Genomic DNA, 27715 nt, shown 5'->3' with positions numbered 1-27715 from the left:
CTGGGGCCAAGTCGTAGCACTTGCTTTCACTCTTCAGCTGGGCTCGGACTGCCTCTTTGAGTTTGGCCAGGTGCTGGCGTGAAAAGAGATGGCCTCGGCAGGAGACATAGAAATCATACTTGACGTCGCAGTAGGGACAGTCAGTGCGCTGGGCTCCCAAGGGGCCCTCACTGCTGCCCCCAGCCCCGCCAACCGCTGCCCCCTGCAGCTTGGCCTTCTTTTCCTTGGCACGAGCATTCTGGAACCAGACCTGGATGACTCTCTTGGGCAGCCCAATCTCCTCCCCCAGCACCTCACACTCCTGCATGGTTGGGGTACGGTAGGCTTCGTAGCAGGCTTTCATGATCTTCAACTGCAGGCTGCTCATCTGGGTCCTGTAGCGCCGCTGCCCCATCCCATCTGGAACCCCAGCCCCACTTCCTGTTCCTCCACTGCTTCCTCCAGCCCCAGGGGACTCTGGTTCGGCCAGACTGGAAGCAGACGAATCGCTGAGATCCCCGGCAGATGGACTGCAAGCCTCGCTCTCTGGAGAAGCTTTAGCCGGCTCCTCTGCACCCTCTTCCTCACTGGGTGGAGGGGGAGGTGGGAGAGGTAGCGGTGGCTCTGGTGTTGGGGTGGTGGCCTCTTTCCCAGGTGGCAGAAAAGGGAGGGGCCCGGCGGCAGGGGTAACCGGGGGGTAGGGAAAAGCAGGTGCTTCCCGCTTTAAGGCCTCCCTCCCAGTCCCATCATCTACCTTGCCCAACAAGAGGTTGAACTTGGGGAGGGCTGCAGGGGCAGACGTGATGGGGGGCTTGGATGTTGGGTTGGGCACCGCCCCAGGGGTGCTTCGAAATTGGCCTTTCCTCTCCCGGGCCCTGGTGTTCTGGAACCAGACCTGCACCACTCGCTTCTTGAGCCCCACCTCCTCAGAGATGCAGTCGAGCATCTTGCGCGTCGGGTTGGAGTCTTGCATGTACCAGCGGTACAGGATTTCCAGCTGCTCCGGCAGGATGGTGGTGCGCAGGCGCTTGTCCCGGGGGGGCTCGCCCTCCCCTCCCCCCCCCGCTTCACTGCCTGTCGGGGACAGGCTGCCCTCCTCGTGCTTCCGTTTGAGGGGAGGCCCTGGTGCCGGTGGAGTGCCTGCCACCAGGGGGCTTCGCTCCCCAAACACCAGCAAGGGCAGATCCAGGAGGTGCGGGGCCGCGCTGGGCTGCACGGACGGCAGGAAGTGTAGCCGCCGGTGACTGGTCAGGAGGTCTTGGTTGGGGAAAGACATGGTGCACTGGTCACAAGTGTGGACCGGGGAAGGTGAGGGAGGGGTCCTCCCTTCAGGTTCTTTGCCTCCTGGCTTTGTTGCCTCTGCTTGGCTCAGCTCTTCCCTGTCCAGGGGCTCTGGTGAGGGACCCTCAGGCCCTGCGGGGGGTTCCAGGCTCTGTTCCTCCTCTGCATCCTCCTCCTCTACCTCTTCCTCCTCTTCCCCTCGCTCTGCCTCTTCCTCCTCCTCTTCAGGGGGCTGGTCGTCATAGCATTTCTTGAGGTGCCGCACCAACTCGAAAACACAGGAGAAGGTGACATGGCAGCGCCTGCAGCCGGAGGCTCCCCCGTTGCCTCCCCCGGTCGGCACAGGCCCACCCTCGATGGCATTTTTGCGTGCTTTCTGGCGGGCATTCTGGAACCACACGACCACCACACGGCTAGCCAGGCCCAGGAGACTTGCGAGCCGCTCCACCTCTCCATCCTTGGGGTAGGCACTGGTCTCAAAGAAAGACTGCAGGGCTTGGGTCTGGAACTCTGTGAACTTAGTTCTGGAGAACCTGCGGCCTGCAGGCACTAGGGGAGGCAGATTCCCTCTGGAGCCTTCTTCCTCCTCTGGGGGCCAGCGTCCTGCCCGGCTACACTCCTCAGAGGGACGGGTCCCCCCTGCCTCAGGCTCTGGGACCAGGAATGGAAGGCCCAGTTGGGGAGCTGGTGAATCCAGGGACCCATCAGGAGGTTTGGGGGGCTCTGCAGGGGGTGGGTATAGGCTGTCGTAGCTCTTTCGAAACTGAGCAGCATAACGGCTCAGGGCCTCAAAGGGCAGAAATCGGCGGTGGACGTGCTCCTCGTGTGTCTTGAGGATAAGCATATTGGAGAAGAGTTTCCCACAGGCCCCACAGGCCAGCTTGTCCCCACCCCCCAGGGCCTCCGGTGGGGGGGGGGCCGGGGGAGGGGGCACAGCCTGCTTTCCTTCGTTGTACTGGATCACCAGCTCAAAGCCAAAGTTTTCTAGAAGGGCTTTGGCTGCAGTGCGGGCTGCTTCGTTGGGCACTGAGGTGGGGGGTGAGGTGGGTCCTGCCTCATTCCCCTCTTCTGCCGTGGGGGGCCGCTCCCACTCCCGCTCAGCCAGCTCAGCCTTGGGTGGCAGGGGCGGGGGAGGAGGGGCGGCAGCTAGTAGGGGTGCAGGCCCAGCCAGTGCCAGCTTGGGCCCCACCTTGAGGTCATGGAGGTAGAAGGGCAGGAGCAGCTGTTGCTGCTGGAGCTTAAGCAGTGATTCGGGCACCAGAGGGAAGGGGGGCAGGACTGGTGGGGTGAAGAGGGGGGCTGGGAAGCGGTGCAGGTCCAAGGGAGGTGGGGGAGGCGACAGGAAGGGCAACCCAGAGGTGAAGCCACCAGGGTCAGGGCCCTTCTTCTCGGTGCCCACCTCCCCCTCCATCTCGCCCTCCTTGGGCTCTTCTTGGCCCCGCTCTGGCCCCTCAGCCTTGGCGTCAGTCTTGGTCCCCCGAGATCGAGTCTGGTGCAGAACTGAGCGCATGTGGATCTCCAGGGTGGAGCTCTGGTTGTAGGAGACTCGGCAGACCGTGCACTTGAAGGGCTTGTCTGTGGCGGCAACAGTGGGAGGCGCGGCACTCGCCTCTCCTCGGGCAGGGCCGGATGGGTCAATGGCAGCCTTCTTCATCTTGTGCAGGTGGGAAACAGAGTTGTAATGGACTAGGAGGATATTCTTCTGCGTGAAGGACTCCTTACACACGGTGCACTTATAGGGCCGGGCAGGGTCAAGAAACTTGTCCAGGGCAAAGTTGGTGGTCTTCCGATAGGTCAGAGGGTGGCGAGAGTCAGCTGGAGCGGGCTCTGCAGGGCGGGGCTCCCCGACACTGCCCTCTTCCTCCTCAGCCACGGTGGGTGGAGGGGCCACTTCTTCCACTGGGCCATCAGGCCGAGGGGCTGGAGATGGGGCTGGAGAAGGGGATCGATCAGGGCTTCCCGGGGGCTTGTCTGGGGCCTCGGCTGAGGGCGGGGGAGGCTCAGGAAGAGGATCAGGACTGGCTTCAGGGGTCAGATGAGGGCCTTCTGAGGGAGAGAGAAGGGTGCCGTGAGACGGGAACTTTGTCTGAAGTCAGACCCCACCCACTCAATGTCTAGGGCAACTGGTCCTTGCCTCGGGTGTCCTCAGACCCTCCTTGGAATGTGGAGCCCAGGTCCCCTTTCCCTGCCACATTGGCAGGTGTGCCGTCCCCATTCTTACCTGCTCCCTGTTCTCTGCTGGGCACAGGCTCTGGGGGAGCAGGGGGCTCTGGGGCATCCCCCAGCGGGCACAGAGTGGGCCCAGGCAGCACTTTGGTCGTAAAGGTCATCTCTACAGTTGTGGCCTGTAATGGAAGAGAGCCCAGTGACTGCCCACCCCCGCCACCCCCCTACTCCTGACGCCCGGCTTTGCACCTGCTCCCGCCCTGTGCCCAGCCCCTGTCCAGCCTCCACCCTCATCCTGGACTCGCGCCCCCTCACTTCTGCTCTTCCCGTGCCGCAGCCTGTGCCTGCTGTTAAGCAGCTCTTGTCTGGACTTAATGGAAATGAAGGAAACCCTGAGCTCCCTCACCGGCGAGCAGAGGCAAGCTCTAAGTTTCCCCCCAACACTAAAACCCCCTCAAACCTGTGGAATGCTGCTTCCTCACCACCACCCTCCCCGCCACGCACACACCTGCCTGGACACCCCTGCCTTTTCTTCCCCTCCTACCCGGCCCGAACGGGGCCTCCTGGTTGGGTCCTCCCTGAGCCAGTACTCACCACAAGCAGCAGCTTCTCCACGCACTCGGGCACCACATTGTGCAGGTGGCTGAGGTGGAAGTGCAGGGCAGGCCGGCCCACCAGCTGCTCCTGGCACAGTGGGCACCTGTACTTGGGCTGCACTGCATGCTGGGAGAGCGCATGAGCCCTCACCTGGTCGGGCTCTGGGCTCAGGAAGCTGCAGTACGGACAGCAAAACACCTGGGGGCACACGGGGGTGGGGTGTGTGGAGCAGGTGTCAGGGAAGGGGGGCCCACCATCACCCAGCCCTGTGTGTGCGTGAACACAGCAAGATCCCCACGCCCAATTTAGGAGGAGTGAGCCCCAAACGAAGGCATCAAGGCATCACGCGGGATCCAGCGAGAGGCAAGAAGCTGGCTCCTCCCTCGTTTCCCTTAGATTGGGACAAAGGCCTAGGCTAGACTTGCCCTTGCATTCCTTCTTTGTCCGGGCCTCTCCCTCCATTCTGGCCTCTGTCTCTCCTTGGCCTGTCTTTCCCAGCTCTTCTGCCTTGCTCACTTCTCCAGCTAACAGTATGGCCTTGTACCTACCTCCCCCAGATTGAGTTTTCTTTTCTTACCCACCCCCACCCTGCCGGTGTCTTCTCCCTGAAATGGCTCCCCTGCCCTCTGCACATCTGGATCCAGAGGCTCCTTCATCCCTGCCCACTCTGCCTCTCCGAGGTCCCTAATCTGAGTGTCTCCTGAAGAGGGGCCCTCCCTACCTGTCTGCTCAGAAGCCGGCTCATTCTCCCAGACGCTTAGCAGCTCCCACTTTCTTTTCCTTCTCCTCTTCTTAATGTAAACAAACACCACAGCTCCCCCAGCGGCCCAGGAAAATTCTGGCCTGGCTCTGCCGGCGCATTCCCGCCCACACCTCCAGAGGGATGGGGCCGAGGGAAGGACCTGTCTCCGCCTTAGTCACCTGACTGCCTGACCTCCAGCCTGCAGTTTCTCTCCTTGGCTCACTTCCTCTCCTGCCGGCTGGTGCCACTGGTCCAAGCCCAAGAACTGGGAGGAGGGAATGGCCCGAAAGGAAAGGCATCCAGATGCTCATTTTAATGCCCTCGGCCCTAGGAGCAGACATCTGGAATGGGCCTGCAGGAGCGAACAGGAGCAAGGAGGAGGGCCTGGCCAGCACTGTCATCTGTGGGAATGCAGTAATACTGCGCGCTGAGGTCCCACTTGGAGAGCTGTGAGGAGCAGTGTGGTGCCTCAGGACCCAGGCTGGGAGTCCCCTCAGAATAACATTTTAGAGCCACAGAGCTAAACCACCCAGGTCCTGCCTGGCCTAGGCTGAAGGCCCGAGGCCAGGTGACTTGGAGAGCTGCAGAGTTTGCTATCTGGGCTGGGGCCTCTACTCTCAGGAAGGAGGTGCCTGGATGCTTCCCTGCAGGCTCAGGGCCTTCTGCTGGAGATGACCAGTCTAGTAGTCTTTCTGCTCCTGACAGGAATAGAGAGCTGGGCAGCAGCTAGTCTTGTGGTTTGGGCTTTCTCTTTTCATTTCTTCACTTGTGTCTTCCGCCTTGCCTCCACCTGCTTTCAGCCTTTCCTACCTCAATACTGCTTCTGTCTCCCCTTCTCCCTCAAGTCCTGCCCTCCCTTGTCCCTCTGTGCTCCAGCCCCTGTGTGGTGCTGAACACATAACTGGCCCTAGGTGGCGTTTCTCAGTGTGGTGTTCTGAGATAAGTCACAGGCCTGACCAAAATTCGGTCTACCTTTAGTCTGAAATCTGTGTGTAAAGCTCTACCAATGAGAATTTTAGGCTTTAGAATATGAACAGATCTCAGTAACACCAGACCCCCGACCCCAGCTTTTCCCAGTTATCCCAGTTCTGACCGTGGTCTGGTTGGCATTGTCTCCTGGAGGGCCAGTCTTGTTCTCTGCCTCTTCAGAAGCTGAAAGGAGAGGAGATTAAAGAGATCTGACAGCCCTCCCTCTTCCTTTCCAGACCCCCCAGCCCTTAAGATGACCTGATTTGTAGCAGAGAGCTTCCAGGGTAGGTGTTGGACTCTGGGGAAAGGGGAAAAGGCAGGAAAGGACAACGCCACACTCAGTACAGGGAGAAGAGGCCCAGAGGGGCCAACCCCAGGTTAACGGGATGGCCAGGTTTGAGCTTTTTGGGGCCCTCCCTCCTTTCCCTCTGGTGAGTCCTTTCTTATATCAGTTCGGCTCCCCGTGCCCAGGAGGCCTTGCCAGGCATCTGGATTACTGCCATGTCCCCTGTGCCTCTCAGACTGTATGGGGCGGGGGGGGAATAGGGGGCAGGGTGGAGGGAAAACGGACCAGTTGAGCAACTCACCCAATTGTTCGGTTTTGTTCTGAGCATCTTTTTCAGGGGTGGGCGGCTCAGCTAAGGGGGTGACAGGAGGCTTCCCTGTGTAGGAGGAGGGGAGAGTCAGCTTAAGAGTGAAGCATCGGGGTGCCTGGGTGGCTCAGTTGTTAAGCGTCTGCCTTCGTCTCAGGTCATGATCCCAGGGTCCTGGGATCGAGCCCCGCATCAGGTGCCCCACTCAGCGGGAAGCCTGCTTCTCCCTCTCCCACTCCCCCTGCCTTGGTTCCCTCTCTCGCTGTGTCTCACTCTGTCAAATAAATAAATAAAATCTTAAAAAAAAAAAAAAAAGAGTGAAACATCAGGAAAGGGAGTACATAGGGCAGTGGAAGTAGGACAAGCAGCCAGGAGAAGGAGAAGATGGATGGATGAGCCAACAGGCTGGAGAGGACAAAAAGCTGCCAAAAAGAGAGGATGAAGGAGAAGTGGCAGGGTTAGAGCTAGGAGGGCCTAAGAGATCCTGTCTGTGAGCCCAGCCCCCGTCATTTCAAGATGAGGAAACAAGTCTGGCCGTAGGCAGCAGAGATGGGGCCCAAGTCGGCTCCCCATCTTGACTGGTCCTGGAAGCAGGGAGCCCAGAAACAAAAAGGGAGGGGCACTGGAGAAGGAAGGTGAGGCCGAATGGAAGCAGGTGCGGCGAACAGGAGGCGGCAGGTCTAGCTGGGAGAGGAGATTACCACTCAAGTAAGAATTGACAGATGTGTAGGAATTTATTTTCGGTGGCAGCCTAATTAAAGTGTTAAAGTTCCTTAACTCCATTCAGCCCTGCGCCAGGATCATTAGCTATTGATCTGGGCCCCTCCAGCACTTAACTCCAGCCAGCATATTGGCAATTCAATTAGCACCAGTCAATGCTGCCTGTTCCTGGTTCCTGCTGCCCGCACCCTCACCCTCGCCTGCTGCCGCCGGCCCCTACAAAGCCCGGATGCCTGTGCCCACCTCTGACAGCCCCTTCCAGGCTCTTCTCCTGCACCCTCTGGATCAGTGGCGCCTGGCTGGCTGTTCCCGGTCTCTGCTGGTACAACCTCAGCTGCCTAAGGGGGACCCTAAGCCCAGCCTTCAGGCTGAAGACCTCCTAGGAGACAGGAAGAGGCTGGGGAGCTCGTCAAGGGCTTCCTCTCCCTGCTGCCTTCGGGCCAGGCCCCCAGCTCCCATCTCCTTCCTTCACGCCCTGGCCCAGCACGAAGTGCATCCCATTCTTCTGTTTTTCTACTTCCTCTCTCCTTCCTGACCAGCTCCTGCCGCCCCCCGGCACCTAGCGTTGCTGGGACACTGGTCACCATTCGGAATCGCTGGGTGATTCCTCCTCCCCTCCCTTCCCGTTCTCTGCCCTCCACCCAGCAAAGCCCTGCCCTTCTCTGCCTCCTCCCTCCCACGAGCCTCCTGCTTCCCCCTTCACTGGGCCGCCCCACTGCTCCCCAAGTCCGGTTTTATCAGCCCTTCACGGCTGGCTCCTTTCCACTTGCTCTCAACTGGCCCCAGACCCGGTTCTCCTCACTGGCATGCCCTTCTCCCCAGCCCCAGCTCCCGCCGCGCGCCGCCGCCCAGCCCCGTCTTCCTCACCGGGAGTCCGGAGCTGCCCGTGGCTGAAGCTCAGGATGCTCTGCAGGGCCGAGAGCCCTTCCTCGGCCGCGGGGCCGCTGTGCAGCAGCTGCAGGCGCCGCTGGGCCTGGGCGTCGCGGTGAGCCGGCGTGCGCAGGTGCTGCAGCACAGCCAGGCGGGAGGGGGTCTCCCACGCACACAGCAGGCAGCGGAAGAGCCCCAGCTCGGCCCCGGCCGCGGCCCCCTCCATCTCCAGCAGAAACTGGAAGCGCGGAAAGAGGCTGCTCAGGCCAGAAGGGACAGGCCCCTCTAGATCTCTGGGGCCCCCTCCGCCTCCCCAGGGGGAGCCTGACCAGCAGCAGCCCCTCCCGCCCATCCCTTCTGCCCGCTTGAGCACGCCCTTTTCCCTCCTCTGGCCACCTGGATATTCGTGCTTTTTCTCCCCCATCTCCTTCTCTTCCTCCTACCAATCCTGGCCTCCCTCCTGGTAGGTGAATGGAATCTGCTTCCATCCTCTTGAGCTGGTGACAAGATGGCCTGAGCAGACAGACACCCCCCTCCCCCTCCCCTCCCCACCCCCCGCTCTAGTCCCAAACACCAGAAAAACTGAATAAAGTACTGGATTCATTTTCTCTGAGTACCATCCTTTGGTCTCCTCTCCACAACCGTCTCCGAAAAGTTGATGATTCTGGTACATACTTGCCATTTTATCCAAGCCTGCCACCCTGGGTTTTCCCATCGCTCTCCCACTTGTGGGGGTCTCCTCGGTCCACCCCCATGCCCTTCAACTCTTCTCTCTCCCCAGGGCCTCTGTGTCGGGGCCCCTCAAGTGCCAGACCCTCCCTGGCCCACTCTCACCTTATAGATCTGGCTGTTGTCTTCATGGGCTGCACCCCGGGCGTGCAGCTGCATCTTCTCCTTGCTGTTGGACTCGAAGTCGCAGATGTTGCAGCGCAGGTGCAGCGGGGGCATGGAGCCGTAAGGGGCCCCGTCTCCCAGGGGCCCCGGGGACGGAGAGCCCATGGCCCCGCCCCCCTCCCTCAGGTGGGCGGCCAGCTGGTACTTCTGAGCATGTTTGTCGGTCTTGAGGTGGAGCTGAAAGTTGGCCTTGAGCTGGGTGCCATAGCAGCAGAGCTTGCAGCGGTGGGTGTCCCCGGCCACCTCCTTCCACTCGGCCTCCGGGAGGCTTCGGCCCACGCTGCAGTGGTAGAGCAGCAGCTCCAGGCTGTCCGTGCTGAAGGCCTGGCACACCAGGCAGCGGAACACCTTCAGGGACGGGCTGTCATCTGGGGGCGGTGAGGTGGGCAGGCTGTCGGACAAGGAGCCCAGGAGCTGACTCGGAGGCAGGTGGGTGTCCGGTGAGAGGCTGCCAGGGGCTGGGCGACAGACACAGATGAGTGGCCCAGGGAAGGAAAGGGGCGGGTGGGCAAATGAGGACAGTGCTGAGGGAGGGAGCTGGGGTTACTGAGTGAGGGGGGGGGGGCGGCCCTTGGGAGGAAGCAGGGACTTGAGTTTGGGCCCGGGGAAGGGAGGAGGGGAAGCAGGTGCAGAGCCCGGGCTGCTTACCGGCTGCGGGGAACTTGCGAGCAGGTGCTCCGAGGTGGTGGAAGCCGTTGAGAAGCAGCTGGGCTTCCAGGGGCTTGTCCGGCCTCAGCCCGGGGCCAGGCAAGGGAGCCTGAGGCTGCCCTAGGGCCTGCGGCCCGAAGTACTGGAAGAGTTCAGGGGGGGTGGCGGGGGCAGCTCCTGCCGGGGGCGGGGGGCCTGGCCCCACCAGCCCGGGGGGCAGGCCCAGCGGCAGCCCCTGGTGCAGCATGAGGACATTCTGCATGTGCTTCTCGGAGGTCATGTGGATGCGCAGGTTGCGGGAGATGTTGGTCTCATAGCTGCACACCTTGCACTGCCAGGACGATTTGGTCTTGGGCTCCTTGTCCCCGGCAGAGGGCGGGAGGGACGCCTCCGGGGAACTGCCCCGGCCGCCGGGGCCCGCCTGGAAGCCCTGCAGGTTGGCCAGGTGCTTGTCCGACTGCGTGTGGATGCTGAGGTTGCCCTTGGTGGTGGTGGAGTAGTTGCACACGTCGCAGCGGTAGGGCTTGTAGCCGCAGCTGTAGCTCTCGCCCCGGGCCAGGCGGGGGTGGGCGCCCCCCGCGCTGCAGTAGCCGCAGTGGCTGTTGCTCTCGGGGTGCTTTTCCCGCATGTGCACGTCCAGGGTCTGCTGGTACTTGTAGTGCCAGTTGCACTTGGGACACTTGAGCGTCTTGCAGGAGTTGCGAGAGTGTAACAGAGACATGTGGCTGGACAGGCTGAGGCCCTGGAAGGCCGCAGGGGCCGGGCTATAGTCTTCGGCGAGGCGGTAGGGCTGCGGTGGGTCGCTGGGGTCTTCGGGGGAGCCGACTGGGGCAGGGAGAGTGCCCCCCTCCTTGGAGGCGGGTGAGCTTTGGTTGAGGGGAGGGCAGAGCCCTCCATCCTCTTCTTGCCCCTCGGGGAAGCAATCCGGCCCCGCCTCACCTGCTGCCATCGGCGATTCTTTGGCTTCGGTTGGGCTGGGGTCCCAGGTGGCGGGGGGTGTGGGCGGGGAGGGCGGGCTGAGGGGCGTGACTTCCGCAGGCAGGACAGGAGCCTGGGCTTCTGCCTCAGGGGGGCCATCCTCGGGCTGGGCTGCATTCGCCTCCGTGCCCACCGTGCTGCTATTGTCAAGGGGGGCTTCTAAAGGGGGCCGAGCAGCTGGTTTTGGTTCCAGAAAGCTTAGGAGGGCCCTGCAGCCCTCATCTCCCGCCTGGAGGACAGCTGGGTTACCGGGCAGGCCCAGGTGGTGAGCAGGGGTTAGCTTCACCCCATGAGACTGTGTGTGACCCACGAAAGCCTGGAGCCTGCTGAAACCCAGGCGGCACAGGACACAAAGCCAGAAGAGTGCCCTGTGGTCTCCTCCCCGGCTCCCCGTAGGGCCATCTTTGGGATCTCCGGGGGGGTTTGGAGCCAGCTGGTAGCTCCAGAAGGCTCCATCCCTTCCCTCACAGGTGGCCGGAGATGGCGCTGAGGTATCATGGGACAGAATTTGGTCAGAAGAGCTAAAGCCTTGGATTGGGTCAAAGCCATGTTGGATGTGAAGGGCAGTGAGGAGTGCAGGGGGCGGGTGGGCAAGGAGGGGCAGGCTGGGCTCTTCCTTGATCCCTACCTCGCCCCAGGGGAAGCCCTTTGGTAACAGGAGTTCACTGCCACCTGACAGGGACAGCTTGGCCACGAGGTAGGCCTCGCCACCAGCTGTGAAGAATAAATGGTTGCTTAGGTCCACGGGAGGGAGCCCTCCTCCTTCTTCCTCCTGCTCCTTGTCCTCTTGCACTCCTAGGTCCTTTGGTGAGAAGCCACCACAGCCAGGCTCTTCTCGGGGCTCCCCAGTCTCCTTTGGTGGGACGAGGCCACAGCCCGACTCCAGGGCCTGTCCCCCTGGCTCTGAGGGCCTCATGCTCTCAGAGCTGGAGGGGGCAGCAGGGGGATCTTTGGTGACAGGATCAGCAGGGGTGCTGGGGAAGGAGGTGTCCGGAGGCGGGGACGGGGCATCGTGCCCAGGGGTGGGGGTGGTGCCAGTGGTAGAGGATGCGTTAAGGGTAGCCATGGCAGACGGAGGAGTGCCGGGGGTTCATTTCAGCGTGACAGCCAGTAACCCTGGGTGGGGGGGGAACGTGGAGAGAGAGGGGGGCCGTGAGGTGGCAGGAGAGACAACCAGCCAGGCAGTCAACCCTCCAGATACTCCAGCCCCACTCTCTTCTTCCCCGAGCACCAGACTCAGGTACCCGCTTGCCAACGTGAAGCTTCACCTTAGTACTAAGTCTTCAAACTTAACATGTCCAAAATCAGAACTCTGTATTTCTCCCCTGAACTTGTTCCTCCCATCTTTCCTATCTCCAAAATTGGTACCTCCATTGATCTGGCTGCTTAGGCTAAAAGGCTAAAAGGTGGACGCCTGGGTGGCTCAGTTGGTTAAGCGTCTGCCTTCAGCTCAGGTCATGATCTCAGGGGCCTGGGATCGAGCCCCAGGTCAGGCTCCCTGCTCTGCTGGGGGTCTGCTTCTCCCTCTGCCCCTCCTCCCACTCATTCTCTCAATCTCTCTCTCTCAAATAAATAAATACAATCTTTAAAAAAAAAATCAATAAAAACCTAAAAGGTTCCTCTTGCCCCCACCCATATGCAACTGGACAGCAACCTCTCAGACACCTGTCCTGTCCCCCACCAGCGTCGTCTCCACTAGCACCTGGGTGGCCCCAGCCACTGCCCTTCCTGAACCAGGGCAATGGACCCCATGGTGGCCTCTGCTCCCACTACGGCCCCTACAACCCAGTCTCCTTCCTTCCAGCAGCCAGAATGATCTTTCACTTAATTCTCAATTAGGAAAAATGCCAGGGCGCCTGGGTGGCTCATCGGTTAGGCATCTGCCTTCGGCTCAGGTCATGATCCCAAGTCTCCGGATCAAGTCCCGGCCTCAGGCTCTCGGCTCAGCGGGGCGTCTGCTTCTCCCTCTGACCCTTCCCCCTCTTCGTGCTTTCTCTCTCACTCTCTCTCTCAAATAAATAAAATCTTAAAAAAAAAAAGAAAAGAAAAATGCCAGACCTACCTATATAAAAGTAGACCAAATAATATCAGGAACCCTTTCATACTCATTACTCAGCTTCAAAAGCCACCTGACAGGGACAGCTTGGCCGGTCTTGTTCCATCCATATCCTCACCCGCTTCCCCTTTTCCTATATTGTTTTAAAGCACATTTCAGGTATCATAAAGAAGCATCTTTTAAAACGTAAATTGTACTATATTCTGCTTAGAACCCATCCATGATTTCTCACTGCACTGTGAATAAGATCCAAACTCCGTCCCTGATCTACAAAAGGATCTATCTGATCTGGTGCCTACCTACTTCTGACACACCTTAAAACCCTCCACCCTGCCTGGCTGGCTAGCAGAGGCCCACTGGCCTTTCTGTTCCTCAAACACGCCAAGTTCATTCCCACCTTAGGGCCTTGCCTAAGCTAAACAGCTTACTCAGTCTGACAGGAAGACTCTTCCCTAGACCTCTGCTTAGCGGCTCCGTCTCATTCAGGTCTCTGCTTCCATATCCCCTCTTCCAACAGGCCTTCCCGCCCTACGGAGGCTAACATGCCCTGGGGGTTACCTTCTTCAGAGATTTAGCACTACCCGTTATTTCCTGGTTTACTTATTTCTCCCTTCTAGAAGGTAAGTTCCAGGGGAGCAGGAACTCTGCTTTATTTATTACTCTATCATTGGCACCAAGAAAGATGCCTGCCACATAGTCAATACATTATCTGTTGAATGAATGAACTCTAGGAAAAGACCCTCAGATTTTCCACTCGATGAAGAGGTTGTTTCCCTAAGTCAAGGTCCTCTAGCCAGAGAGGCCACAGTGAATTTTCCCTGGCCTGCAGGTGCCCTCCAGATCATCCATCTCTGGTCACAGCATGTGGAATAGGTGGGGGCTTCCCTGGCCAGTTGGAAGACAACCGCTTCTATGTGATTAACCTCCTCCTCCCCAAAGAGATTAAAAAAAAAAAAAAAGTAACAGTAATATTATTAAAAACTATCCAGGTACATACACCACGGTCCTGGCACTGTGCTAAATGCTTTCATCAATAATCTCATTTAATCTAACAACCACCTTACTTTACAGATGAGGCAGCCAAAGACACAGAGAGGTTGAGTGAGCTGCTGACTGTCACACAGGTCCAAGGAGGTGAAACTAGAAGAGGACTGGCGGGGCACAGAGACCTGGGCTCCTCCAACTACCTGGATCGTCCTCAGACCCAGTACAGACCAAATACGCCTCCAAAGGTCTAGCAGTCAGCATTCCTGGGCTCCCTCCAGCTGACTAGAAGCACCGGGCCTCCCATGCCCAACAGTTTTACCTTGATTACCCCACCTCCCCGCCGCACCCCCACCCAACTCACCAACTCCCCAGACTTCACCATCCCATACTTCTCCCAATGTCCCAAGTAGCCTGCATCCTCTCCGGTTCTTACTATCAGCCAGCCTCTGACTTAACCTTCAGCGCTCAGCCCAGTGCCGGGAAGGGATGTGGCCTCTCCTTCCTTGGGCCACCTCCAACCCTCACCTTCAGATTCTTCCATTAGGACTGGGTCTTCAGTCTGGCCCCACCTAGCCTGCAGGCCCCCTTTCCCACTTCCCCCCTCCTCCTGGGGGGCTAGCCAGGCGTGAAGACGGAGCCATTAAGGAGCTCCGCGTGGGGCTGGATCAGCATGCTAATGAAAATGCAAATCAGCACCTGGGCGAGGGGTGGAGGGCTGGGGGTGGTGCGGGGGGAGGTACTTGAAGAACCAAGAGGGAAGTAAAGGAATTAGATGGAGGGGTTATCCTACATAACCAGAAAGCAGAAGCCCAACACTATCTGAGAAAGGTGTCCCTCCTACGGACCCCTTGGGGGTAGGTGAGCTGCCTCACGAGGGTCTGAGAGTCCACTGTCACCCCCCACAGTGAGGACCCGCCACCCTTCCGCTGCCCCACCTGGTGAGAAGAACTGTGGCTGGGCCGGGGGGGCTTCCCCCCCCGGGCCCTGCCACGGAGGGCTGATCTGGGTGGTGCTCCGTCCCCGCGGGGCCACCGTGCCTACATCACATCGATTAGCTGCTTCCTCCTGCCTCACAACTCCAGATCCAACTTCAGAGGAGGTGCTAGGAAGACCTAAGACCCAAATCCTCTCTCCAAAGCCTTTATTTCCCAGGCCTGGAAAAAGACCCAGCTGATTGCTAGCTAGAAACCAAAGGAGTTTAGCTTTGGGCTAGCTTGTGGGTGAGACCCAGACAGCCGAGGGGAGGTCGGCAGCTATTTAAAATTGCAAATCTCTTCCCCACCTCCCCCTCCTCCTCTACAGGAAAGAATTTCAATTGCAAATTTATCTCTGCCTCAGTGCACCCTCCTTCCTCACTCCCCCCTCTTCTCTGCGCTTCTCCCCTCACCCTCTATTTATTACAAACCTTTAACTGCTGCAATTAGTTTTTCACCTTTTCCCCCTCCTTCCGTTTCCCTCCTCCTCACTCTTTTCTTCCTTCCCTCTCTGTGTCTCTGTCCCTCTCCTTGCCGTTCCTACCTGGAACTCGGTTTGCAGCTCTTGCTGGAGATGATGCAGAACCAGATGACAGACCAAAAAGTCACCCTCCACCTACCACCCCCAGGCCAAGCGTCCTGTCCCCCCTCAGACCACTGCCATTCCTCCTGTAGGTCCGGGCTGTCCTTAAGGGAGTCTCCTCTCCCTTGGGGCACATCCTAGATGTGGGGAAGGGGAGAAGGCGACCCTCAAGGGCCCTGGCATTCCTGCCTCTGGGGGAGGGAGGGGCCGAAGAGGGCGGGCCAGGCGGAGGGTGGAAGTGGGGGTACCGTCAAAGGAAAGGTGGCAGCAAGGGCTGGGGCCCAGGAGGAGAGGGGTTAGGGGAGACAGCAGGCGGTGGCAGCGGTGTGATTAGAGCGGAGATTGATGTGAAGGGGCGCCACGGACGGCAGAGAGAGTCAATAAAACGAGAGGATCACATTAGAGGCGACAGAGAGAGCTTTAAATTACAAGGCTGCTGCCACCGAGGGGGATGGGAGGAGGCAGGCCTGGAGCCAAGGGAGGGGGGTGTAGTCGTCCCCTGAGATGAATCTTCCAGCTCCAAAATGGCCCCAGTCTCCAGAGCTCCCCTGCTGCCCCTTCATCCCACTTCCCTCCCTAATGCTTCCTTCCCTCACAGGGGGGAGGAGGGAGAGAAAGCTATGGAGAAATAGAAGATATATTTTTTTTTCCTATTACCCTCTTCCTCTTTCCAGAGCCGTGTCCCTGGCTACTGCTCGGATGAGAAGGGAGGGATGGAAGTGCTACTTTCAAAGCTCAGCCAGGGAGGGGTTGCCCCACAAACGTCATCACTGAACTGCACGTATTAGTCCATGGGAGGTGGACAGAAAGACACCCAGTAAATAGCTGAACAAGAATTCCTCCTTCTTGTTGTGCGCTCCCTGTTCACTGGGCAGACACACAGTACTTAGAACAGGAGGGAGCCTGGAGGCTCCAAGACATACAGTGGGACCAGAAAGCTATCGAGAGAGAGAGAGGAAGAGAGAGACAGAGAGAGAGAGGGGTTCTGAGATGGACCAAAAAAGGTTTGGGTGTGAAGTTACGGCCATCTGAAAAGGTGGGCTCTGAGACCACGCAAGACAGGCAGAACACAGTGAGACTTAAGACCAGAGAATTGTTGGAGCCAAAGGAGCAAGGGCAAAGGAAGGACCAAAGAAAGGAGGCCCGAGGAAAGAATCTCTCCCTCACGGAGGAGGAATTAGGGTGTGGGTTCAGGTTGGCCTGTGGAAGCGGAGGCAAAGCCGGCCAGGAGCGCTCCCTCCCGAGCCCGGCGAGACGGGGACTACCCTTGGGTAGCGCCCCCTCCCGGCCCCAGCCGACTACGCGAGGAAAAGGAACACTACTGCCCCCTAGTGGTTACGGAAGGAACATCACCAAGGAGAAGACAGGCCGGGCGGGGGTGGGGGTGGGGGGACAGATGGCCTTTCTCTTCCCGGCCTCCCTTCCTTACACCAGAAAGCAAAACCCCACTCCCTTCTTTTCTCCAAACCCAAGGACAAGGCAAAAGCTTTCGCAGGAAAGTCTGCCAGAGGGCACCAGAACTTTTGCTTAAAATTTGCATACAATGATTTCCGCATCAGAGCCCTCCAAACACTCTGGCCTTCCACTTTTCCAAATGTTGGATCTATCCCCTTTCCCTTATTCAGAATCAATTTTTAGGACCTTTCCTTTTCTCTTTTCCTCTCTCTGAAATTCTTGCCTACGGCACTGCTCTCTTCCACACTCACTTTGCCCTGGCCTCTCTCCCCATTTTGTCTCCTCAACCTGTTGCTTTCAAGAGGCCTCGGCCATGGAGAAGAGGTCTCGAAGAGAAAAAGGAAAGATGGAGTGAGTGCCCTGTCTCAGGGGGACTTTTTGGTATAAACAGCAAATAAACTGTGACTTGATGAGCTTTATTTTTAAGGCAGGGGAAGAACATGGGCTTTGGATTCAAGCAGACCCAGGTTCAGTGCTGGTTCCCCCACTCACCAGCTGTGCAACCTTGGTAAGTTACTTGTCTGTTTCCTTATCTGGGAAAATGGGAAGAATGATCCCTTCCTTCCTGGCCCACTGTGAAGACTATGTGACCACGCACACACTGGATGGTCAGGTTAGTTCTTTTCCTTCTCTCTTGGCTAGCTCCACCCACAGAGCAGAGCAAGGTGTTTGCAGGTAGGTGACAACTTTCCTTCTGCCTTGCCCCTTCTTTTTTTTTTTTTTTTTTAAAGATTTTATTTATTTGACAGAGAGATACACAGCGAGAGAGGGAACACAAGCAGGGGGAGTGGGAGAGGGAGAAGCGGTCTTCCCGCTGAGCAGGGAGTCTGACGCGGGGCTCAATTCCAGGACCCTGGGATCATGACCTGAGCCGAAGGCAGATGCTTAACGACTGAGCCACCCAGGTGCCCCTGCCTTGCCCCTTCTTGACCAGGACTCATCCTCTAATTTCTGCCCATTTCAAAAACTGAGGGCAGCATCTTCAATGGACAGGATTTAAATCTAAGTGTGCCCAGCAGCAGAGTTCATTTCTCACTTGGCCCTCTTGATTGCCAGGCCTTGAGACACCCCATCATCCCAGAGCAGAGAATGGAAGTCTTGCCTAGGCCCACATTTGGCCTGGGTGCAGAAGCAGCTCATGCTTGGATCAAAACTATATGGCCTCTCCCTGCATTTAAAACTATCATTTTCTCTGTCTCTAAATCTTACCTTCTTATTTAAAAAGAAAACAAAAAGAGGTACCCCCTTTATTTATTTTTCATATTTCAAGTTTTTATTTAAATTCTAATAAGTAACATATAGTATAATATTAGTTTCAGGAGTATTTATTCCTCTATTTTAATCCTACCTACCTCTCCTAGATCTCCCCATCTCCCCCTACCCCAAATATTTGGCAGTGTTTACTTTGTGCAATAGAAGTTTTGTCCACAGGACAGAAAATGAGAATGGCAGGGAATGAGACACTCAGGCAGGAGAAGGAGTGTCATGGGGGTAAAGAGACAGCTAAGACAGAGAGTAAGAGGGAGAAAGAGGGAGAAGTAGAGAAGCTGGGGGAAGGGGCCGGATCTTGATCCACACATGTGATTACTGAATCTCACTGAAGCCTCCCAGCTTTGACATCAGATTGGGCAGGTGGCCTGTCCCCACTGGGAGGGATGGAGCAAGGGGGCTGTGTCTCACACCCTGCAAGATGCTTAAGGTGGTCATGAGGGAACTAGGTGAGGTGTGAGGAGAAAGGAGAGACAGAGAGGAAGAAGACGGCGGGCGGGGGGCGGGTGGGGGAGGCTGGGAGCCGAAGACAGGGGTCAAAGGGAAACAGTGGACTAAAACCACAGCTAGCTAGTTGAACATCCATCCACATTTGCACGGCTTGTTGGGTGGGCTGCTGGAGGGGTGGATGTCCTGGAGAGGACTGGACCTCTTGCCCATGCTTCTCCCTTAATGACACCTCAATGTTAGGACAGCAGTATGGAGCTGTGATATTGTAGGTGCACCTGGCAGACTCAGGCTCAGACAACCCCACAAAGCCAGCTCTGAACCCTTCTTCTATATGAGGGGCACGGAGTAGTGCCCTTGAGTTCAGATTCGGGATCCTCTCTGATCCTGGCAGGGGGGACCTCTGTAGAAGACTGCGGATCTCTCTGCACTCAAAAGGAATTACACACAATTCCTTAGAATTATTTGGAAGAATACAATTGTAAGTGACTGTGTATATAAATAAAATCTGATTCTTTGAGTCTACGTGAACCTTTGTGATGGTAACGACTCCATTTAAATAGTGTCACAACAGCAACTAATAATATCTGTAAATGTTTACCATGTGCCAGCACCGGGGTGAGCCCTGGCCAAGCAAGCACTGCATTACCTAATTCTCCACTACAATCTGATGAAACAGATATAGCTACTCATTCCCATTTTACAAACATGGAACCAGACTTAGATGGGTTAAGGATTTCTAAGGTCTCACACTTGGAAAGAAGTAGAGTCCAGACTGGACTCAGGTAGCCTGACCCCAGCACAATTTGTAAGCTTCTGAACTCGGGCTGCCGTGCATTTTGAATGAGGTCTTTTGAGTTTTTTGTGTGTGTTACTCTGCCCTTATGTGTGTCTCGCCTGGAGCATATCAGGTCCTCTTTCAGCTTGGAAGGTGTTGGTCAGATGGCCGCTCTGTTGCTTAGAAGATGGGCCAGAACAGGACCACTGCTTTGTGCAACTCCAGGGGGCGCTATTCACACTGCAGTCAATGAGGGGCCCTGGCCATTCCTTTTGTGTGTTTGTGTTTGGGGGTGTGGGTGGAACTAGATATCAAAAGGTCGAGTTGAGGATATGTGTATTCATTTGTGATAATGTCTCTCAAAGTCTACATATGTGCATCCATAATAGCATATGGACTTCAAGACAAGCAGTATGGTATTATATAAGAACGCGGCCTTTAGGGTCAGACGGACTTGGAATCAAATTTTAGTTCTAGTCTGTATTATGTACGTGACTTCCGGTGAGTTGCTTAAAAACTGTTTCTTCATATACAGAATCGGGAATAGCTCCTCATGGAGTTGTGTCCATTGAGATGATCATTATCCAGGCCAGCACTTTGTGATCAATAAGTGGAAACGATAACTATTCATCCACGTGCCTTATTCGCTGAGTCGGGGTGTACGTGTGTGTTTACTGCTTTCTGACTGTGTGTGTGGCTGAGGGCCTGGGTGGAGCGCTGTCTGTCCCAGCCCCTCTTCGGGGTTAGTGAAGGTGCTGGCTCTCAAGCCTCCGGCTCGGTCTCCCCGACGGCCCGGTTCTGCCCGCGCGGGCCGGCGGCGTGTCCGGTGCGGGTGTGTTGCCGCGTGCCTGTTTGTGCTCGGCGGCCTGGCTGGCGCGGGCGTGTTTGGGGTGGTGGTAATTACTGGGATGGCCCAGCCCTAATGAGTGTGATCCCGTTACACTCTCGCCGCCTCTAATGGAGCTAACCTCATTTCACAGCCATTAGAGATGGAGATGAGGCCCCGCCCACTGGCCCCGCCAGCTGCAGCTCCCGCAGCCCGGCCACGATCCTTCCCTCCGGCTCGCCATTTCCCCGTGCCGCCTCTCCGTCTCCCGCCTGGTCTTTCTGCTCCTCCTTCCAGGCTTCCCTGCCCTGTTCCCCATTGTTCTTTTCCCTCCCGTCTCTCCGCTCCCCACTCTTCTCCCCTGCTCCTGGCGCGTGCCCTTCCCTCGGCCTCCCCCATGCCTGGGTTCCCTCCCCCTCGCTCAGGTCCGCTCGGCCTCCGCATCGCCACTCGCCCGTCCTCTTCTCCGCGCCCCTCCTCCGCCTTTCCCCGCCGCTGGCCCTCCTCTCCCCCACGTTGCCCCGTCTGGCCAAAGGACAAATCTCAAGGGGAAACCAGCAAAGACAAACAAGGAGTAGTGACTTCATTATCGTCGTTAATTTGCCACTTCAGTTCCTCCCACAAGGGTCAAAGCCAGCACGGCTTGAACTCAGGACTGCCACGGAGGCTGAGCCGGGGCTGCCTTTTCCGCTGGAAGCCTCTCGCCAGCCACTCTCCCTCCCTCCCCCTCCCCGCTGCCTTCGCTTCCCGGCAGGGGGTCAGGCGCCCGGTTTTGCTCCTCCATTTCTTTCCCCGCTGCACAGCCTACCGCCCTCCTTCCTTTTTCATTTAAATTGTGGCCTTCACTCCAGCTCCAAGTCACATGGTTTCTACCTCGGACTCCTTCTCTCAGTCGTACTCTGCCTCTCCCTGCCTCTCCCACTCCCTGCCCCATCCATCCTGCACCCCTTCCTTGGCCTCCCCTGGCCTTCTCTCTTCCTAACTTCAAGTGCATTCCTTTCCCTGAAGCACCAGGATTTATCTCTGGATTTTGGAAATCGGGTAGCCAGAAGAAGCTGGAGATGGAAGAAGGCATTCAGGCCCAAGCAGGCCAGTGGTCCAGAACTTGGAAAGGGCTGGACAGAAAGGAAGACAGCTGCCATGGGGGCAAGAGGCCCATGAGTCAGAGGAAGCAGCAGAATCTAGACTCAGACATCCCAGACTTGAGAAACCACCTCCAAGACCAGAGATAAAGGAGGACAGAGCCAGCCAGAGGGCCTTGGGCTTGAGACTGGCGGGGGAGGGGGGCGTGCTGTCACCAATAAAACAAGGATTGAAAGATTTGATGATGGAAATGGCGTGTATCCCATCAGTTCCTCAGGGAAACCCAGTCTAACACTCTGTCCCACCCTCTGCCTTCCTTCACTGAGAAGCCAGATGACTGGCAATTGACTCTTAACCTTTCTTCCGATCCCAGCCCCAAAGAGAGAGGCTAAGGGTAGCTGGCTGTGACTGGAGAAGGCACTAGGGAAATGTCCACACCGGAAGTAAAAATTTCTGGCCCACACCCCTCCTGCCCCACTGACTGCACATCGGCGCGCTACACAGAGCGAGACCCTGCATACATTTACCTTCTCTCAGAACAGAGCTCTTGCTACTGTGTCCTAATTGCGCAGGCCGCCGAGCCGGCACCGCGCAGGTGGATGGCCCTGCGGCGATTCCAAGGCTGGAAACTTCGCTTTCATGGAATCCCTTATTCCTGCCCGAACACAGGGGCAGCTCCTGTTCTCTCACTTGACTTTGAAAGAAAAATTTTGAGGGATGCCCAGCTATCTCGGCAGGAATTTAGAAAAAGATGTCTCCCTCCAGGGATATGCAGCCTGCCCTTCAGTGGTATAGCTTGGTGACAGGAGAACAGGTGGATCTTAGCCCAGTCACCCCTTATACAGGGCACCCCAAACAACCATCCAAAGGCCCCGGTGTCCGGACTAGTTTCCTACAGGAGGGGGCTACTGAGAGCCAATGGCATTACCATTTAGAGGGAAGGCCCTCTAAATCTTTCACCCCTGTCTCAAGAGCCTGGGGTGGAGGAGGGGTGGGCAGGCAGTCCCCTGGGGCTTTCCCCAGAGAGGCAAGGGGCTCTGGGAAAGTGAGTGGTGGGATGACTGAGAAGGCAGAGAAGAAAGATGGAAAAATCAATGAAATGAGTTTCTAACGGTGAGGTAAAGGACCGCCGTGTCGACAGCCTGTCGCCTGCTACAAAATATGAGCTGCCCAGGTCCATGGTGGTGGCTGACAGTGCATCCAACCGCCTCGGCCCTCCCTTCAGGCTACCCCCTCCCCCCCAGCCCCTTCTCCAGTTGCCCTGGCCTTTCTCATTATAGCCAGACTCCCCACCCCCACCCCCCACTAGGGCTCCCTGCTTGCTTGCTCCCTTCCAGGTCTTCTCTCCTAGAGTCCTCAACCCATTCAGGGTCTTTCTGACTCCACCATAGAAACAGCACAGGTTATAATCCGTGACCGGTGCATCCTTCTCTAAGACTTCTGTGTATTGAGACCTCTCTGCAGATTTCCCTCAGAGTTGTGCTGAGCTCTGCATCTCTTGCCCCACCCCATCCCTTTCTAGATACCTCTGGACTCTCTCAACAATGGGCAGTCAGGCATCAGGGCCATCCCTCACAGGGTTCCTTACATCCAAGTCTGTGCCTCCTGCCTGCTGGCCCACTCGGCCAATGCTGACTTCCTTGTAATTGCCTGGATTGGCACAGGGTGTATAGGATGGGCCTGGTATTGATTTATGAACTCTTTGTGACTTGGGGGACTGGACAGGGGTAGGGCTGATTCAGTTGTGGTTTCATGATTGGGAATGGGGTAGGGTGGGGATGCTACTTCCAATTCAAATTTGCCAACTCTGTCTTTAGAAACAACTCCCAACCTTTTCTGGAAACCACCTCCTTTCTCTACCCTCCTCCGCATCTTCCTCTTGGCTCCTGAGATTGTTCATTCATGTTTCCTTCCCATCATCTCTCCAAAGACTCCCCAGATCAACCCCTAGAGTCAGCCCTCCAAGTGTGGCTGCCCTTGGCTAACACCAAGTGTGCCCCTAACCTAGTCAGTCTCTCCTCTCTCCACCTCGGTCTCACTGGGGCTCAGTGAACTCCCCTCCAGCCCTTTCCTTCAGTTTCTGCTTTCCCAACTTGCCCATTTATGCAGATTTAGGCCTTAGGCTTGGGGTGAGAGGAAGGTGGGCAACTCTTTTCCCTAGCTTCTCCCGATTAATTCAACATTCAATCAACAGATATTTATTAAGCATCTTCTATGTGGCAGATGCCGGGCTAGGTGCTGGGAAACAATCGGAAAGTAGATGGACAAGGCCCCTGCTCCTAGGGCCATCATGACTACCCCTGGGTCTCTCACCCAACAGCTTCCTTTCTCCACTCAGTTCCCTCACCCCGCCCTCCCCAGCCAAATTCCACTGTGTCCTCTGGCCTTTCAGAACCCTGCCCTTTTCTCTAGCTCTGCCTCAGGTTACATTCCCACGGCCCTGATCTCCTCTCTTCTGCATTTCCGGCTTCAGTCTCCATGCCTAAACCCAGAGCTAGGTTCCTCTTACATTTTCAACAACTCTCCTCCCTGCTCACAAAGCCCTTCTCCTTTCACGTTCCCTAACTGCCATTTCCAGTTTTCTTCCTTCTTTGCCTACCTTTCAGTCCTACCACCTGGTCCTTAATGCCCCCTGTCTCCCAAGGTCCCTTCCTCTTGCTCCTGTAGGTTCTAGTGAACGTCAGGCACTCACAAGGTCTCACTCTGGGCTCAGAACAGCTCCAGGGAGGCAAGGTCAAGCTACGGACCCAGACCCAGGGATCCTACAGATCAGACTCCGGCCCTGGCCCTGTCCGTGTACAGCTCCCAGCAAAGCAGCAAGTTGTTCCTCTGTGGGTCTCAAGGTAACACCAGCTGCTCTGACATCATGGAGGGAGGAACCCTGTCAGGTTGCCAAGGCAACATCAGCAATTTATGACATCAGAAGCTTGAGGTCTTTGGTTCTCAGGGGGCTAGAAAGATTCAAGTTCCTGTCAGCTAAAGTAAATGGGAATTCTACTTTTTCATCTTTTTGCTTGTGTCCCCCTGGCTTGGGAATGAAAAGCAAAGGCCTCTAGTGGGGCAGTGAGGGATGTGGCCAATGGAACGAATGCTTGTGAGGTCTCTTTCCCTGTCTCTTCACCAGTGTCTCTGCACGCGCTCTGCCTCTCCTTTGGCATCTCTCCCTTGCGGGGCTTCACCCAGTGGTATTTCTGCTATGCCTTTTTCCGAATCACTCCTCCTGCGGTGCTCTCTTTGCACCCGGTCACGCTGTGTCCCTCTCACACCAGAGGCATTTGTTCCCTTTGATACCTCATTCTCTCCTTTCTTCCCCCTCCCAAGCTCTGTGCGGCTCTGATCTGCTTCAGCACTCCTCCATTTGCCTTCCATTTACCTTCTTTGTACCATATTCTTTCTCCACCTCATCTTTTTCTTCAATTCCTCCCTTCCCCCACTTTACCATTGTATTCACTGCATATTGCCTTTTCTGTTGACCTCCTCTTTGGGAATACTCTATCACTTCTGTCCATCTTCTGTATCACTCTAAACTCATGCTTTATTTTATTCTCCCAATTTTTCATTAATCACCCCTCAGTTCCTTCCCTGCCCCCATTCCGCATGGATTTTCTTCCCTTCCTTTTGCACATTCCTCATGTCATGCATTTCTCTACCCCACACATTTATTGTACCCAGCCTCTCCTTCCTTTCTGGAATACCGTTCACCTCTGAAATCTTCCATCTTCTGCCCCCATCTACCTCCTTCTCTTACCCTTCCAAGCTCCGAGGGCTGGAAAACAATGATGGGCTTAAAACAAGGTAAAGTCTCCTGACTCTTTATCCACCTTCCCCATTCTTTAGGCTCAATGAACCTGGCCTCTTGTATAAGATAGCTTCTGTCATATGAATGAAAACAGCCTCCTAAAGGATTATGCTGAATCCAAATATAATAACAGGGGCCCAGGAAGAAGATGAGCTAGAAAGTGAAGAAAAAGCCACTGAAATCTAGAATGAACTGAAGGATGAGAGGCAACCAAGCAGGGTGGAGCTCAGAGTCCTAGAGAATGTCCCCTTACAAAATCAAAGTTGACAGTTAATGGACATAATGGCCCTGACTGATGAAGGGGTTATATGCCCCTGGAAGCCCATTAAATTGATTTCTTGGCCTGTTTATGTGCCTTCACAAACCATACTCCCCACCTCTCCCAGCCCCTTGCTCTCTGGTACCTTCTGCTGCCGAGGTTAAAATGCTGGGTGAGAGGATAAGGGATAAAAGGAAATTAGGATGACCAAGGAGAAAAGGTAGGCAGAGGGCATGTTATGAGAACAAAGGTAAAGACAGGCAAGGGAGATCATGGGAGACAGGAATGCAAAAAAAGGGGGTGAAACAAAGTGGGGAAATGAAAAAAAAATACAATGGCAAAATGAGGGAAGGGAGGAAATCAAGTCAGCAAAGAAGAGGTTTGTGGTGGGAAGCTCCTGGAGAGGCAGATGACACACAGGAGACCAGAGGTGCTGGTAGGGGAGACAGGCACATGGCAAAGGAGATAGTCAACAATGCTAGAAGTTCCAAAGCTTCCTGGGTGAAGGTGCAAAAGGATGCTATCCTGGCTGTGCTGAAGGGGTACTTGAGTCCTTCAGGGAGACACATCTGCCCCATCCCTCAGACTCTTTCCAGGCCCCTGACCAGTGACTGCCACAATCATGACTGATAAGCATGAAAAAAGTAGCCTGAAAAGGCCAGGGATATCATAAGGACTCTGAAGAAGAGGGCATGGAGTCCTAGACCAGTCAGGCAGCCAAGGCGTGACACATAGTGACAGGGACACACAGGGAGAGGATCACTCAGATAGGAAGAGTCACATGCAGAGACAGTGACACACAGACCCAGAGATGGATGGCTGGAGAGAATGAACGAGGGGGAAGAATGGCAAAATCAAGAGGCAGGGACGCATGGACACAGATCAGCGGGGCTACAGGCACATCGAGACCACGCGTGGTCGAGTGCTCAAAAATGATAGGGCTACTCTGAGAGAGGGGCAGACAAGAGCAGAGCAGATGGAGAGTTGGGGGGCCAGGAGAGACACACTTCACCTTGAGTGGAGCAGTGGCCTCCCCTCACTACTCGCACCTTTCCAAAAAAAAAAAAAAAAAAAGCTCAACTTCAGGCAAAAACGAAGATCGAAGATTAAGAGTATCCACGTCCCCTCCCACCCACCCTCGCCCCCAGCACGCTAGCCCATCCTTCAGCCCGCCCGCCTGCCGCGGTTTCCGATCCCGCAGCCGGCGGGGGGCAGCCGAGACCCAGGCCCCTCCGGGCTGACAGCTCCGAGCCCGCACTCACCCGGCCTCCCCTTCCCTCCGGGACCCCCGCTCCCCGCACAGCTCGGCGCGGTCCGTCTAGGCTCTCGTTACCCTCCGTCTGTCCGGCTGGCTTCTGGTCCAGCCTCGATGCCTTTTCCCTTCGCCGTCTCTCCCTCCACCCCTGCATCTCTCTCCCCCACCCCATCCTCCCTCGCACACCCCTCCCCCCCACCACTGCCCCTCCTTCTCCTCAGGCTCTCCGTCTGTCTGTCCGTCCGTCCGTGTCCCCTCCCCCAGCCCCTTCCCGTCCCTCGCCGTGCCCTCCAGCGGCAGTCTCCGAGCGCCTCCTCTCCCCTCCGTCTCCAGCTTCCAAAGAGCAAGGAAAGGAAGAAGAGAGAGAGGGAGAGGAGAAAAAAAACCAACCCAGCAGCATCGGAAATCGATGCACTTACACCTCAGCTGGAAGCAGGGACGGGAGTCGAACCGCGGCCGCCGAGCAGCGCGAGGCGGGGAGGGGAGGGGGCGGCTCTTGGAAGGGACTTCTCCGATGTGTTGATTCCTTTTTTTTTTCCCCTCCTCCTCCCTCCCTCCAGCGCTCACTCCGGGGCGTCAGGGACGGAGATGGAAAAAAAAATAAATAAATTCACGGCGGTGAGGGAAGTGAAGGAAAATAATCAATGCTATTTGGCTGCGGCTGAAGTGTTTTCCCGGCTTCGTGAGGGGGTTTCCATTGATTCACCCTGGGCACTCGCTCTCTCCCTGCCTCCTCCTCCTCGCCCTCCTCCTCCTCCTCGCCCTCCTCCTCCTCCTCCTCCTCCTCCTCGCCCTCACTCCTCCGCCTCATTCACTGGCTGGAGCCGAGACGTCCCACACAATGGAATAATCAATACCCAGGCGCCCGGGGCGGCCCCACTGAGCAGGTGCAGCGTCCCGCCCGCCGCGGTGAGTGCCGGGAGTTGTAGTCCGTCCATCCTGCTCCCACCCGCCTGCCCGCAAGCGCTGCGTACGCGCGCCGGACAGAGGCCCCAAGGTAGGCCGGCCAGCGGGCGGGGCCGCCTTGCTCGACTGTGGTCCTGGATCCAAGCCAGTGCTTGCAAAGGTGGCAGGCGCCTTTAAACTCCTTCCCGTGTTCTCCTCTCCCTCCTGCCTACAGAAACCATACATGTGTTTTGTTGTTTTAAATCGGCTCTAGGGTAAGCCTGGGCTTCTACCAGCTTCCCAGAGCCTCCCCAGGCCTTTCTTTTCCACTCCCTTCTTCCTGCCTTACCAGTCCCCCACCTTTCCAATGGGGTACTAGAATCTTCTCTTCCACAGCAGTTACTCTGAGGTCTCCGAGAGCGTTTGTCCCCTCCACCCAGAGTTGGGTCGGGAAAGGGAGGTTCTGGCTCCTGGTCTTCATCTTCAAGTTATAAGCTCTCTTATATTCTAATAATAACTGTAGAGATCTATTGAGTGCACAGAACAGTTCCAAGCAAGCACTTTTATGTACATTAACTTGCTTAATCCTCACAACTAGTCCCATTTTACAGTTGAGGAAACC

General features: G+C 56.6%; 1 protein-coding gene across 1 annotated transcript in view; it reads right to left on the bottom strand.

Annotated features, from left to right (window-relative positions):
• ZFHX2 (zinc finger homeobox 2) overlaps positions 1–26968 on the bottom strand; it is a 29045-nt gene extending 2077 nt beyond the window's left edge. The window contains exons 1-9 of the mRNA XM_081831833.1: positions 26628–26968; positions 9460–11553; positions 8752–9269; positions 7915–8155; positions 6322–6396; positions 5859–5917; positions 4021–4221; positions 3482–3605; positions 8–3306 (exon numbers count right to left, since the gene is read on the bottom strand). Coding sequence (XP_081687959.1) covers positions 8–3306; positions 3482–3605; positions 4021–4221; positions 5859–5917; positions 6322–6396; positions 7915–8155; positions 8752–9269; positions 9460–11503 — 6561 coding nt within the window. The 5' untranslated portion in view covers positions 11504–11553; positions 26628–26968. The remainder of the gene's footprint in view (positions 1–7; positions 3307–3481; positions 3606–4020; positions 4222–5858; positions 5918–6321; positions 6397–7914; positions 8156–8751; positions 9270–9459; positions 11554–26627) is intronic.
• Between the last annotated feature and the right edge of the window lie 747 nt (positions 26969–27715).

This window comes from Leptonychotes weddellii, chromosome 9 (assembly GCF_054177405.1).
Source record: "Leptonychotes weddellii isolate Sample4059 chromosome 9, ASM5417740v2, whole genome shotgun sequence".
NCBI lineage: Eukaryota > Metazoa > Chordata > Mammalia > Carnivora > Phocidae > Leptonychotes > Leptonychotes weddellii.
The sequence above is the reverse complement of the archived record's forward strand: the minus strand, read 5'-3'. Positions and strand labels throughout refer to the sequence as shown.